Source organism: Sceloporus undulatus, chromosome 2 (genome assembly GCF_019175285.1).
Source record: "Sceloporus undulatus isolate JIND9_A2432 ecotype Alabama chromosome 2, SceUnd_v1.1, whole genome shotgun sequence".
Classification (NCBI taxonomy): Eukaryota; Metazoa; Chordata; class Lepidosauria; order Squamata; family Phrynosomatidae; genus Sceloporus; species Sceloporus undulatus.
Window position 1 is genome coordinate 102864896 of NC_056523.1, and position 11786 is coordinate 102876681.

An 11786-nucleotide genomic window follows, 5' to 3' on the forward strand; every position below is an offset into this window, starting at 1 on the left:
GATGAAGGGAATGCTGTGGATATAGTATATCTTGATTTCAGTAAGGCCTTTGACAAGGTTTCCCATGACATTCTTGCAAACAAGCTTGTAAAATGTGGGATAGACAAGGTAACTGTTACACAGGGCTACTTTTTAAAGGAGCTTTATGAGCATTATTACTAGTTGTTGTTGTTGTTGTTGTTAACTGTCCTCCAGTCGATCTCAAGTCATGGTAACTGTATTGACCCTTGTATAATTCGACCCCAGATTTTAGGGTCAATATTTGGGAATAAATTTCTCGATTTATAGTTGAGTATATATGGTACAGTGGTACCCCGGGATACGAAATCACCGCGTTACGAAATTTCCGGGATACGAAAAAAATAAATAGGAAAAAACTGTTTCGGGTTACGTTTTTTTTTTCGGCTTACGAAAAAATTTTTGGTGCTTTTCGGCGCTTTTTCACACGGAATCGCGGCTTTCAGCGCTAGCGGCTATGGCTTTTTCGGCTAGCGAAATTTTTCGGGTTACGAACGGCGCCGCGGAACGAATTACATACGTAACCCGGGGTCCCACTGTAGTCTCAAAGGTGCTACAAGATCTCTCTACATGTTGGATTATAGCTATTAGCATATGTCTTCGCTTATTGAACATTTCTTTTCTGTAATGGCTCAAAATTACAGAATATTTTATAGAATAAACTATTTTATAGTTTACAGAGTAAAAATTACAGATTAATGGAAACTTACAAAATCATGTGAGCTAGAAATGACTGTGGCTTTCCTTTCCCTCTCACTTAGAGCAATAATGACATTTCACAGCATGAAAATGGAAGAAATCAACAAAACAATCCGTGACCTTTGGCGAAGCACCTACAGAGGACAGGGTATTTAGTCTTTCTCTCTGTCTGTGTGTAATCTCTCCAGGGTGGGGTGTAGGTGGAATTCTGAGACAGCATTCTTAGAGTGGGTTCTACTTACTATAATAAGAAGGTTTGGGCATAGCACAGTTTACATCAGTAAAAAAAGATGGACTATTTTATTTATTTTATTTATTGGAGTACTTATACCCCACCCTTCAGCCGTAAAGGCTGTCAGAGCGGCTTACAATTATTATTTTTAATTAGACGGTTCCCTGCCCTCAAACTTACAATCTAGAAAGACACGACACAAAGGGAGAAGGGAATGGATGTGTTCAGATTACTTCAAGACTAACAAATCTTCTATTTTGGCAATTAACAACATGCAACTTTATTTTTCTTTCCTTTAGATATTGAATACATAGAAATTCGGTCTGATGCAGATGAGAATGTTTCTGCTTCTGACAAAAGAAGAAGCTACAATTATAGAGTCGTAATGATAAAAGGAGACACTGCTCTAGATATGAGGGGCAGATGCAGTGCTGGCCAAAAGGTATCTAACAGGCAGTGGTGGGGTGCAGGGGTTATGGACAATAGCAGGTGACACCACTGCTCCTCAAACAACTGTGTTTTGGTAAAAACAGGCTGTGGCATTTGCCTGTGTCTCATTAAAATGCTGAAGACATGGTGTGAGTGAAATGAAGCTCAGTGAGAGGAGGAAAGAGAGGCTCCAGATTTATTTAGTTTTTAAAATATATTTTTTTAAAAATATACATTATTCTTTTATTTTATTTTTTTAAAAATCACATTTTACTAAGTTTTCACTTTAATCACATGAAACTATGTATATGTAAACACATTTAAGACTTTACATATGATAAGTGTGAGATGGAAAGAATAGGGTGGGATCATGTAAAGGAGAGTAAAAAAATCAACACAGGATGTACATGTGTGCACACGCAGATCCCAACTAAGGACTTGATGCTATTCAAATTCACACACTCAGATGCAAAGCTATGTTCTAGCTATCTGTTTTCAGTTAACTGTTGACTCAGAAGATAAGGCATATACACCCACTGTAGTTGGATAATACCTGATTGAAGAGTAAACTGAGTTCCGTAACCATCTCATATATTTTTACCCAGGCTTTAATTCAGATAACTGCAAGACTGATGAGTCATGATTTTTGAATCCTGGGTTTGGTAGATGACAAAATGATACTACTAAAATTTCTCAGAGGCTTGTGCAAAACTAAATGCTGTGCACTGTAGCCTACAGTGTCATCTCATTAACACAGAGAAATGCCAATACTGTATGTCTAGTCCCTGAAGTAGAAGAAAAACTATTGCAATACCTGAAAGAGAAGCAGGGTTATATTCATAATTATCTGAGAAGTAGCCATGATGTTTCCCTTCTGTTCCTCAGGGGAAAATAATTAATTAAAATATATTAAAAACCTACTCTCCCCACCCCCAAACATACACACACTATACCTAAACTGGTAAATAAATGCTAACAAAGGAAAGCCCATGGCAATATCTTAAAAGATGTGAAATGGTTTTTCTCTTCAGGGTCACTTTTATGTTAGAAATATTTGTAGTACTGTACACATCCAATGGTATATAGGCCTCATTCAGGCCTTGAGCCTGAACAGATACTTAAACATGAGTAAGGGGCATGAGGCTATACTTGCTGAATCCCCCCCCCCCCACCTTTCCCCCCTCCCTCCCCCGATTTGTTTGAATTGGCGGAAAACATCTGAAGAGGTTTTTTTATTTCCATTAGGTTGAATACAAATAGAATTGTATTTGTGATCTGGAAATTTGATAGAACACTTGTGTACCTTAATTTTAAAGCAGTCAGAATGTATTTTAAAGCAAGACAAAACAAAGGCGTCTTAGACTAGATCAGTAGATTACAAAGTAGGAACATTGAGACAAATGGGTATTATCAAGGTCTGGTCAGGTCATAAGACTTTAAATGTATCTTCAGATCATTCAGGAAGGGGCTTGTATTGTGTCTCTAGGGCAGAGGTGAGTAAGCCTCAGGACTTGTACAATTTATTTCTTTTTTACTAGGTCCACTAACTAGAGCATGATGTTGATGCATGGAAAATCATCTAGAAATCTATCTAGGAGGTCTGTCCCTATCTGCTATCCTTTGCCAACTACAATTAAGCACAACCCTTTTTATAAAAAGGTCCATTATCCATTTTCGTTAACTACACAAAACAAAATCATGGTGTTTCTTTGTACATGTAGATTGGTTTTTCCTGGATTATAACCATATGTTTGATTACATCACTTCAGATTGTGATTGAATGCTCTTTCATGTATAAACATTTCAACAGTGAAAAAGCTATTATGCAAGGAAGAAAAATAGGCTAAGATCCTCCATGCCATGGCAGTCATCTCTGTATAAGGAAGGCTCACACATAGGCCTGTTACAGACCGCCCAAAAGGGGCGGTCTCAGGCCGCTGCTGCTTGCAGCGTGGAGGAGCCGCAGCAGCCAAACCGCGCGACTCCTCCGCGCTGCAAAAAAGGAGCGCGAAAATCGCACTCCTTCCGGCAACCCGGAAGAGACGTCGCAAGTGCCAAAGCGCGCACTCGCGACGTCTCTTCCGGGTTGGGACGTGCGGACGCAGAGCGTCCTCTATGTCAAGATGGCGGCGCCCATCTGTATAGGGCGCCGCTATCTTGACATATCGGTTACGCGCGAGGGGCAAGGCACGTCCGGAAGCACTGCCCCTTGCGCATAATCGCAGCGCAAGGACGGCACCTCTTAGGCCCGTCTATAACGCGCCATAGATGAATAGTATGTGAGGAAGAAGAGTGTTCAGTGTTAATCTTTAGCCTGAAATAGTACAGCCCAGAGAGTGCTGTCATTACAGTGCATTTGAAAACATGTGTGTTTTAATTTATTACTGAACAGTGGCCCTTATCTTTGATCCTAGGTTCTTGCTTCCCTCATTATCCGCCTTGCTCTAGCAGAATCATTTTGTCTCAACTGTGGTATTCTTGCACTTGATGAGCCCACCACCAACCTTGACAGAGAGAATATTGAATCTCTTGCACATGCCTTGGTGGAGTAAGTACCTGCAGATTTTACTGAAAATGGAGGAGCAAAATTTCTACATGGCCTTAATTTGTACTACTATTCAGATGCAAATTTCACATTGTGTGGTAATTCATAAATTAAGGTCGGTCATTGGATAATAATTTGGGATAGTCGGTCAAATCAGGAATTGTGGGTCAAATCAGGAATTGTATATCTCAAAAACAACTGCTCTAAAGTTTTAAAGAACCGCAGATTAGTTCTGTCTGCTTCTTGCTAATTCCCTCACTTCGACTCTGTTAATTTTTCCCCACACTTTTCCTTACTAATTGGATTCTGAAAGAAGGTGTTTTAGGGATGTTGTTTTTGTTAGATTTTATTGTATAACGAAAATCTTCTTTGTAACCTTTAATTTAAAAATGCGTAGACTAACAGTTCCAGGGGTCGTTCACACTATGTTTTAAACCAGTTTGCAAACTGGTTTAAATTGGGATCGTTCACACTTGCACTGAGTTTTTCTGACCCGAAATCAGGGAGTGCAAATCCCCCTTAATCTGGGATTTTTTGGAAACAGGGACTTTAGTGGTTCTTTTGAAAAGAACTGGCCTTTTTTCTACCAGCTGCAAATGGGAACCTGCTGTTGATTCAATTCGGCGCCAAGGAAAGGAGCAGTTAATTCACAGGAGCAAATCATGCCCACCCCTTTGCTCTCTCCCTGCCAGCCAAAGCCAAAGCCAGGGAGGGGGTTCTCCCAGGAACACCATTAAAAGGTGTATTTTTTAAAATAAATAAATAAATTTGACTGCTTATGCACACCTTTGCAATTGCATGGACGCAGTAGACCATACCTTTATACAGTATACTTTACATCATTGTCATGACAAAGGTGTGCATTATTTGATTGACATTTTTAAAAAAACTATTGGGGGGTGGGGGTTAGGGGTCTTTTTTCTTCTTTCCTTCAAGGCTGACAGAGGCTGCTTCCCCCCTCCCCCATTATTTTGGGTTGAGGGACGGACTTATGTCTATCGGGTCATTGTTGTCAAGGAGCCTCCCAGAGGTGGCTGTCCAGTCCAAGGCTGTCCAGGGCCTCTGGGCCGGGGTGGGGTGGGGGAGATTCCCCTTGGCCTGCCCAGAAAGTCCGGAGGAGATGGAGTCCTTCTCCAAAGGGTCTTCCAGGTGGTCCCAGAGAACCTTCAGGGGTGGCAGGATCATAAAGCCACTGTTCGCCAAGGTGCGTGGCAGGGAGGTGGGGACATCATTAGACAGCATACTTTTTTAAAAAAAAAAATAGACATCTTATGCACACCTTTGCAACTACAACTCAGGTGCAGATGATTAAATAAGTTTTTTTTTTAAACCCTATCAGTGGGAGCGGGGGTTAGGGGTTGTTGTTTCCTCTTTCCTCAGAACTAAAACCCCAAGGTGAACCTATTCCAGGGTTTCCACTGGGTGACCTTAGGCAAGACACTCTCTCAGCCTCAGGAGAAGGCAGTAGCAAGTCTCCTCTGAAGAAATCTTGCCAAGAAAACCCCATGATAGGTTCACCATATGTCGGAAACGACTTGAAATCACACAACAGAGTTTCTTTTGCTATATCCCTGCTAGTTATCTATCAGTGAATTGTGTGTTCTAAATATGCTTTACATTACAGAGTTCTTCTTCTGTGTCTCACCAGTGAGGCCAAGGATGTATCAGGATGTGGGGAGTGGGCCTTCCCAGTGGTGACACCCCAACTGTGGAATGCTCTCCCCTCAGATGCCTGATTGCCATCAACAATGGTTTGATTTAAGTGGCAATTAAAGCATGGCTATGTATTAAAGCCTTTTGGACTTCACTGACTGACTTCAAATCTGTGCAGACAGTTTTATACTGTTTTACTCTTATAAACCTATTTAAACTCAATGTGCTTAATATGGTTTTAGTCTATTTAAATTATTTGTATAGTTTCAAATGGATTTAACTTGTTTGTATAGATTTTACTTGTGTACTACCTTGAGATTTTTTGATATAAGGCAGGATAGAAATATTTTAACAGCAGCTCAACAATAAATAAATAAAGAATAGTAATAATAAATGGTATTTTTCACAGGATAATCAAAAGTAGATCCCAGCAACGAAACTTTCAGCTGCTTGTTATTACACATGATGAAGATTTTGTGGAACTTTTGAGTCGTTCTGAATACGTGGAGAAATTCTACAGAATTAAGAAGAACCTTGACCAGTGTTCTGAAATTGTGAAATATAATGTCACCTCCTTGGGATCATATCTTCATTAGAATTTGTAAATATTTTGCATTATAGAAGTGCTCAGAAACATTCTGTAATAAAAATAAAGATTGTTCTTTGGATATAGAAGCTATATTCTTTTGCGAAGGGAAACCTTTTTTTCCTGAATGTACACAATAGTTTTTATTGACTTCTACCAAATGGTTGCATTACTAAAATGCCACAGTTTCTGCAATGGAGTGTCAGGATTGAGGAGACAAAGGCTGAGATGCCACAACAGGAAGACAGAGTAGCACTCCCTCCATGCATTTCCATCTTCACTGGCAGATGTCCCATGAAGGGCCCCCACTGCAGTTTCTGTCATTTACTAGTGTGGAGGGGAGATACTGGGGAAGGCAATTCAGGTGAAGCAACAAAAGAAGCTTGTTTCAGTTGAAGAGGAGAGGAAACAAGGGTATACTTACACAAAGTGAAATGAAATGAAATTTATTACGGTCAATGACCAGCACAATACAGCACAATATTATACAATGTCCAATAGAAAAAATAATGCAAGCACACAATAGAGATACAAAAAGGAATACAACTTGGAGATTCCTCAAACAAGGTCAATAGGTACTGGAATTTGTAATATTGTACATCAAGTTGTATCAATTTTCTCAGTAATTCAGAAACTAAACTATATAATAAAACCCATTCAAATAGTAAATAGGGTCGTTAAAATTAAAACACCATTCTGCATCTGCACACTATTGAAGCAACACAAAAATTTGCCACCTTGGCTGTAAACCCTGGCTGAGGGTCAGCCCAGACGTAGTGAGGTTTACCTGGTACTATTTGTAATAATGCTATAAAACCATGAGGAAAAAAACGGCACATTAGGATGGGTAAAATTATATATCAAATGTAATCAATTTTATCAATGGATCAAAACCTAGGTAAATTCAAATAACTATAGAGTGGAATCCCTTCAAATACTAGATGAAATCAGTGAAATTAAAAATTAACATTCTGCGTTAGCAAGCAATTGCAGCAACGCAAAAACTTGCTACCTTGGTTGTAATCCCTGGCTGCTGGTCTGTCAGGAGGTAATCAGCATAGAATGTATCGGGTTTACCTGGTATTTTTTGTAAAATTGGTGCTATAACCAACGCTGCAGGTCCTGGTAAAAGGTGTAATACAATAAGACATGCCGCACTGTTTCTACCTCCCCAGACCCACAAGAACATAAACATTCACAAAATGGTTTGTTGTTATATCTTTCCGCAAGTAAGGCTGATGGAAGTACATTACATTTGGCCAGAGTAAAGGCTTTTCTATACTTTGGATTTGTTAAATTATTCAAATATGCAACAAGGACGAAGCCTCTCCCACTGTCTTTAAAAGTTGAGTACAGTGGACCCTTGCCTTACACGTGGGTCCATTTCGAACCCCACCCCCCTACATAAGGCGATATCTGCCTATGCTCGAGCCCCATTCATTTGAGTCAATAGAGATTAAACCCATTTCCAACCTGAGGAAAATATTTGGCATGCAACTTGGGAGGCTGAGAATATTTCTCAGAAATTTTGATTGAATAGTTTCCAAGGCTGCAGTATTTTTAAATGAACACATCTGCGCACCAAATAACATTTCAGGAAGGATCTTTGCTTTGAACACCTGAATAGCTGAGGGAACATGTTGACCACCTTTGCTATAAAAGGAGGTAAGTGAATTATAACTCTGTTGTATATTTGCAATTGCATAGGCGATTTGAGCTCTCCAAGCTCCATTAAAATGAAAAATTACTCCCAAATATTTATAAGATTTAACCTGTTCTATTTGATAACCATTCACTTGCCAATGATGTTTACATTTTTTCTGAGTAAAAATTAGAATTTTAGATTTATCATTGTTAATTGTTCAGTATTGCAATATGTTCCTAAGGTTCTTAACAAGCATCTCAGACCTACACAAGTTAAAGGCAAGAGAATGCATCATCTGCATAAAGGAGTGTAGATATAGATCTCCCTGCCAATTTAGGTGGATGGAAATTCTCACCAGACAATACTCTGATCAGTGAGTCAATGTAGATATTGAACAGCGTCGGAGCCAAACACAACCGTTTTACCCCTTTATATGCAAGTATCACATCTGCCAAGTGCCCTTCTTGATTACATCTTATTCTCAGGGAGGTTTGGTCGTAAAGCCTTCGTATGAGGGTCAGTAAGCGCCTATCGATATTAGTGCCTCCAGTTTTTGCCATAACCTGTCTCTTGGAATTGTGTCGAACACAGATTTAAAATCTATAAAGGCTGCATAGAGTGTCCCTCCTGCAGAAAATGAATATTTTTATAGTAGATGTTGCAGTATAAGACCCTGGCCCACTGATGAACGCCCATGCCTAAATCCTGCTTGTTCTTCCCTCAGAAATATTTCTTCTATCCAGCACAATAATTTCTCTAGAAGGTGGCTTGTGTACAGCTTACTAATTATACTTAATAAACTAGTGGGTCTATAATTGGCCGGATCAGATCTTCACCCTTTTTTAAAGATTGGGGCAATAATTGCAATCCCCCAGTCAGATGAAATGGAAGCTGTCTGATTTATATGTGTAAATAGGGCGGCTAGCGCTATTGCACTCTTTCTTCTTCCTCTCAACCTAGCTCCATCTTTATTGTCCACATTTCCTTCTGCCCCCACCAATAAAAAGCAGCAAATGGGCCTCTTCTGGGGCTTAACAGCTGCTTGCAGGTGGAAGGTTTGGGACAGGATGCAAAGGGCCAGAGTGGAGCCCCTGTGCCTTGTGCAAAAAGAGATGCATGTAAGCCATCATCTTACACACATGCCACCAACAGGATGCCACATAAAATGCTTGCCTACTTCATAATTCCATACTCTGTGGAACCAACAACACAAACTAAGGAGTTGATAAGATATCAAGCATTAAGTAAAAAATGTTAGTATTCAGTAAAACAAGCCTGTCTTGCTTGTTTATACTGGATGGAATTGTGATAGAAGTATCACTTTGCATCACTGCTGTCATGCATAAGGCTGGGACAAAAAGAGATCCATATACACACCCCAAACACACAACGTGAAAACTTCCAGATGCATTCTTTATCTGTCAAGTTGTAGTCCTTTCTTGTTACCTTTGTATCACTGGCCAGGAGAGCTAAATTCATTTGATAACAGTGAAAGCAAAATGCTTGTTCTTCAGCTCTGTCTACTGGAGACACTCATTTAGTTCCAGGTCTTGCAAATTTCTTAAGCTGTTTTCCTCACCTCCTTAACGGTCAGTTGCCAAGAGTCCAACCCCATCGCTATTTTTAAAGCTTTGCCAAGCTGTTTCTTATTTTTCCTAGTGCTGGCACCATCCATCAGCTTGCTTCAAAGACTGTCTTGAGGGTACTTTAATGTGGCTAGAGCATTTTAGAATACATACTGTATACCCTTTCTAGAGGAAAGCTAGCCACAGTTCCTAGCAAAGGATTGATTCTGTTTGGCCAATACCCTATTAAAACATTAAAGATGAAAGAAAAACACACTATATATTCCTTCCAAAAAGGGGAGGAGTCGGGGTTTTCAAGAGTAAGAGACTTACAGACCCTTTCATCCAATATGGTCCAGAATCAGGTTTAATTTCAAAGGCCGGTTGATTCCATGTCCAGTCCAGCCCCCACTTCAGATTCCCATCTGATTCATGTAGGAGAAATGCTGTGAAACTTCTGCAGGACCTGATGAAAAGCCAGTACTGAAATTGTCATCACTCCCCAAACCTTAATCAGGCCTACTGGCCACCTTGGCCTCTGCGGTGCCATGGCTTCTCATAAACCAAAGGAAAAGTGATCTCAGTACCAAAAAATGCATATGTCATGCATCTGGGGAGCCTAATCTCTCGGGCTCTGTTTCCATAATTCAAAATCAGACTCCAAACTCCTTAATGCCAGCTACTACCAGCAAATCATGTGCCTTTGACCCTGAGGTCTAATGATCCCCTTCTGATCCCCTTTATACATGCCCCTTGGACTGCTGCCATCTCCAATGGCTTTGACTGTCATTTTAAAAAGACCAGTGGCCAAACTCCACAAACTAATCAAAGTCACCTTTCTACCAACCACAGTCAACCTTTACACTAAGTTCCAAAATGCCACTTGGTTGAAATCATTTTCATTAAATGTTTGGAATGTCTTTGAGGAAATGAACATTAAAAGAGGAATCCACTACAGTTGAGTAAAACATATATACACTCATCCCTCCATATTTGCAGCTTTGATATTTGTGGATTTGATTATTCACGATTTGATTAATATGTTCTCTCTAGGAATATCTAGGTCCTCCAGTGCAACTCTATGGTCAACTTTAACTAAAAGTTGCACTGAAAGGCCTAGAGATTCCTAGAGAGAACACTCCACTAGGCATTTGTAGCTCCTCCGGTGCAGTTCTGTGGTCAGTGTCTGTCAGATGTTGACCACAGAATTTCACTGGAGGAACTAGAAATTCCTAGAGAGGTGTCCCCTCAGGTAAAAACATGGTGTTTTTGTTATTTGCGGTTTTTCCATATTCACGGGGGTCTTGTGCCCCTAACCCTAGCGAATATGGAGGGACAAGTGCAATTGTTTATAACACTATTTTGTACAACGCTTCTCAAATCCTTTACATTAGGATTTCCATTCAATAAAACTGAGCTATGTGGCAAAACCCTAAAAATTTGGATATTTTGTGACATTTATTATCTGCATTTCCCTTGACCACACATCATTTTAATATGATTACTAAATGCCCACATTATTTGTTTAAACTTAAAAGCTTCCTGTGATACATAGCCAAGCTAAGAATGGAAACAAATGTTTTCAAAAAAATAAACAACTGAAAAAGATACTATGCATTTTAATTTCAACATTTTAGCCTTACTGGCTAACACATTGGCTACTGACTGCATAAAATGTGTATCCCACTTTCAACATGAGCTGCAGTTCTTACACACAGTATAGCATAAAATAATAATTTCTAGCTGAATATGCTTACTTTTGACAGTCTCCTCTTACCATGAAAACGCAAGTGGTTGCCAGGTACATAAGATGTTTCACCTTCAAAACTAAGCAGGAAGGAAGGCAAAATATAAGATACAGTGTCACCATTAAACCTGCTCATAAATCTATTAAATGACAGCTGCGGGGCTATTTTGCTAAGATGGATATAGAAGCAATCTATATGTCTAGATTTTCTACCAGCTTCCTTTTCTTAAACACTTGCTTTGGGGAGGAGAAATACCTGACAGACATCACCCTACCTTTTACTGCCTTTCACTTTTAGACTATGAAGACCAATTTCGTGGAAGGTAAAGAATATCCCCAGAGACCAACATCTCTATATATGTGGTGACTAAGTGATTGAGGACACACTACATTATGTATTATATTTTACATTATATGAAACCTTAAAAGATAAATAATTAGTTAGATATTAAGAGCCTATAGCCATCTTAAATGACAGATAAATGTATACATCCGTTGTCTAATCCAGTCTAATCCTGGTTGATGTAGCTAGATTTTCAGTGAAAGCAATCCAATTTAGAACTGTTTATGATAATAGCTGAGATAATACAACTCAAAAGAAATGTGGACTTAACAAAATATTTATAAATCTTGTAATTATATATCGTATATATTTTGTATACAGTAT

The 11786-nt window shown here is 39.4% G+C and overlaps 1 protein-coding gene across 1 annotated transcript in view; it reads left to right on the forward strand.

Annotated features, from left to right (window-relative positions):
- RAD50 (RAD50 double strand break repair protein) overlaps positions 1-6255 on the forward strand; it is a 67499-nt gene extending 61244 nt beyond the window's left edge. Inside the window, 4 exon segments of the mRNA XM_042452725.1 lie at positions 780-865; positions 1249-1391; positions 3793-3926; positions 5986-6255. Of these exon segments, the coding sequence (XP_042308659.1) occupies positions 780-865; positions 1249-1391; positions 3793-3926; positions 5986-6172 (550 nt within the window). The 3' untranslated portion in view covers positions 6173-6255.
- Positions 6256-11786: the final 5531 nt, after the last annotated feature.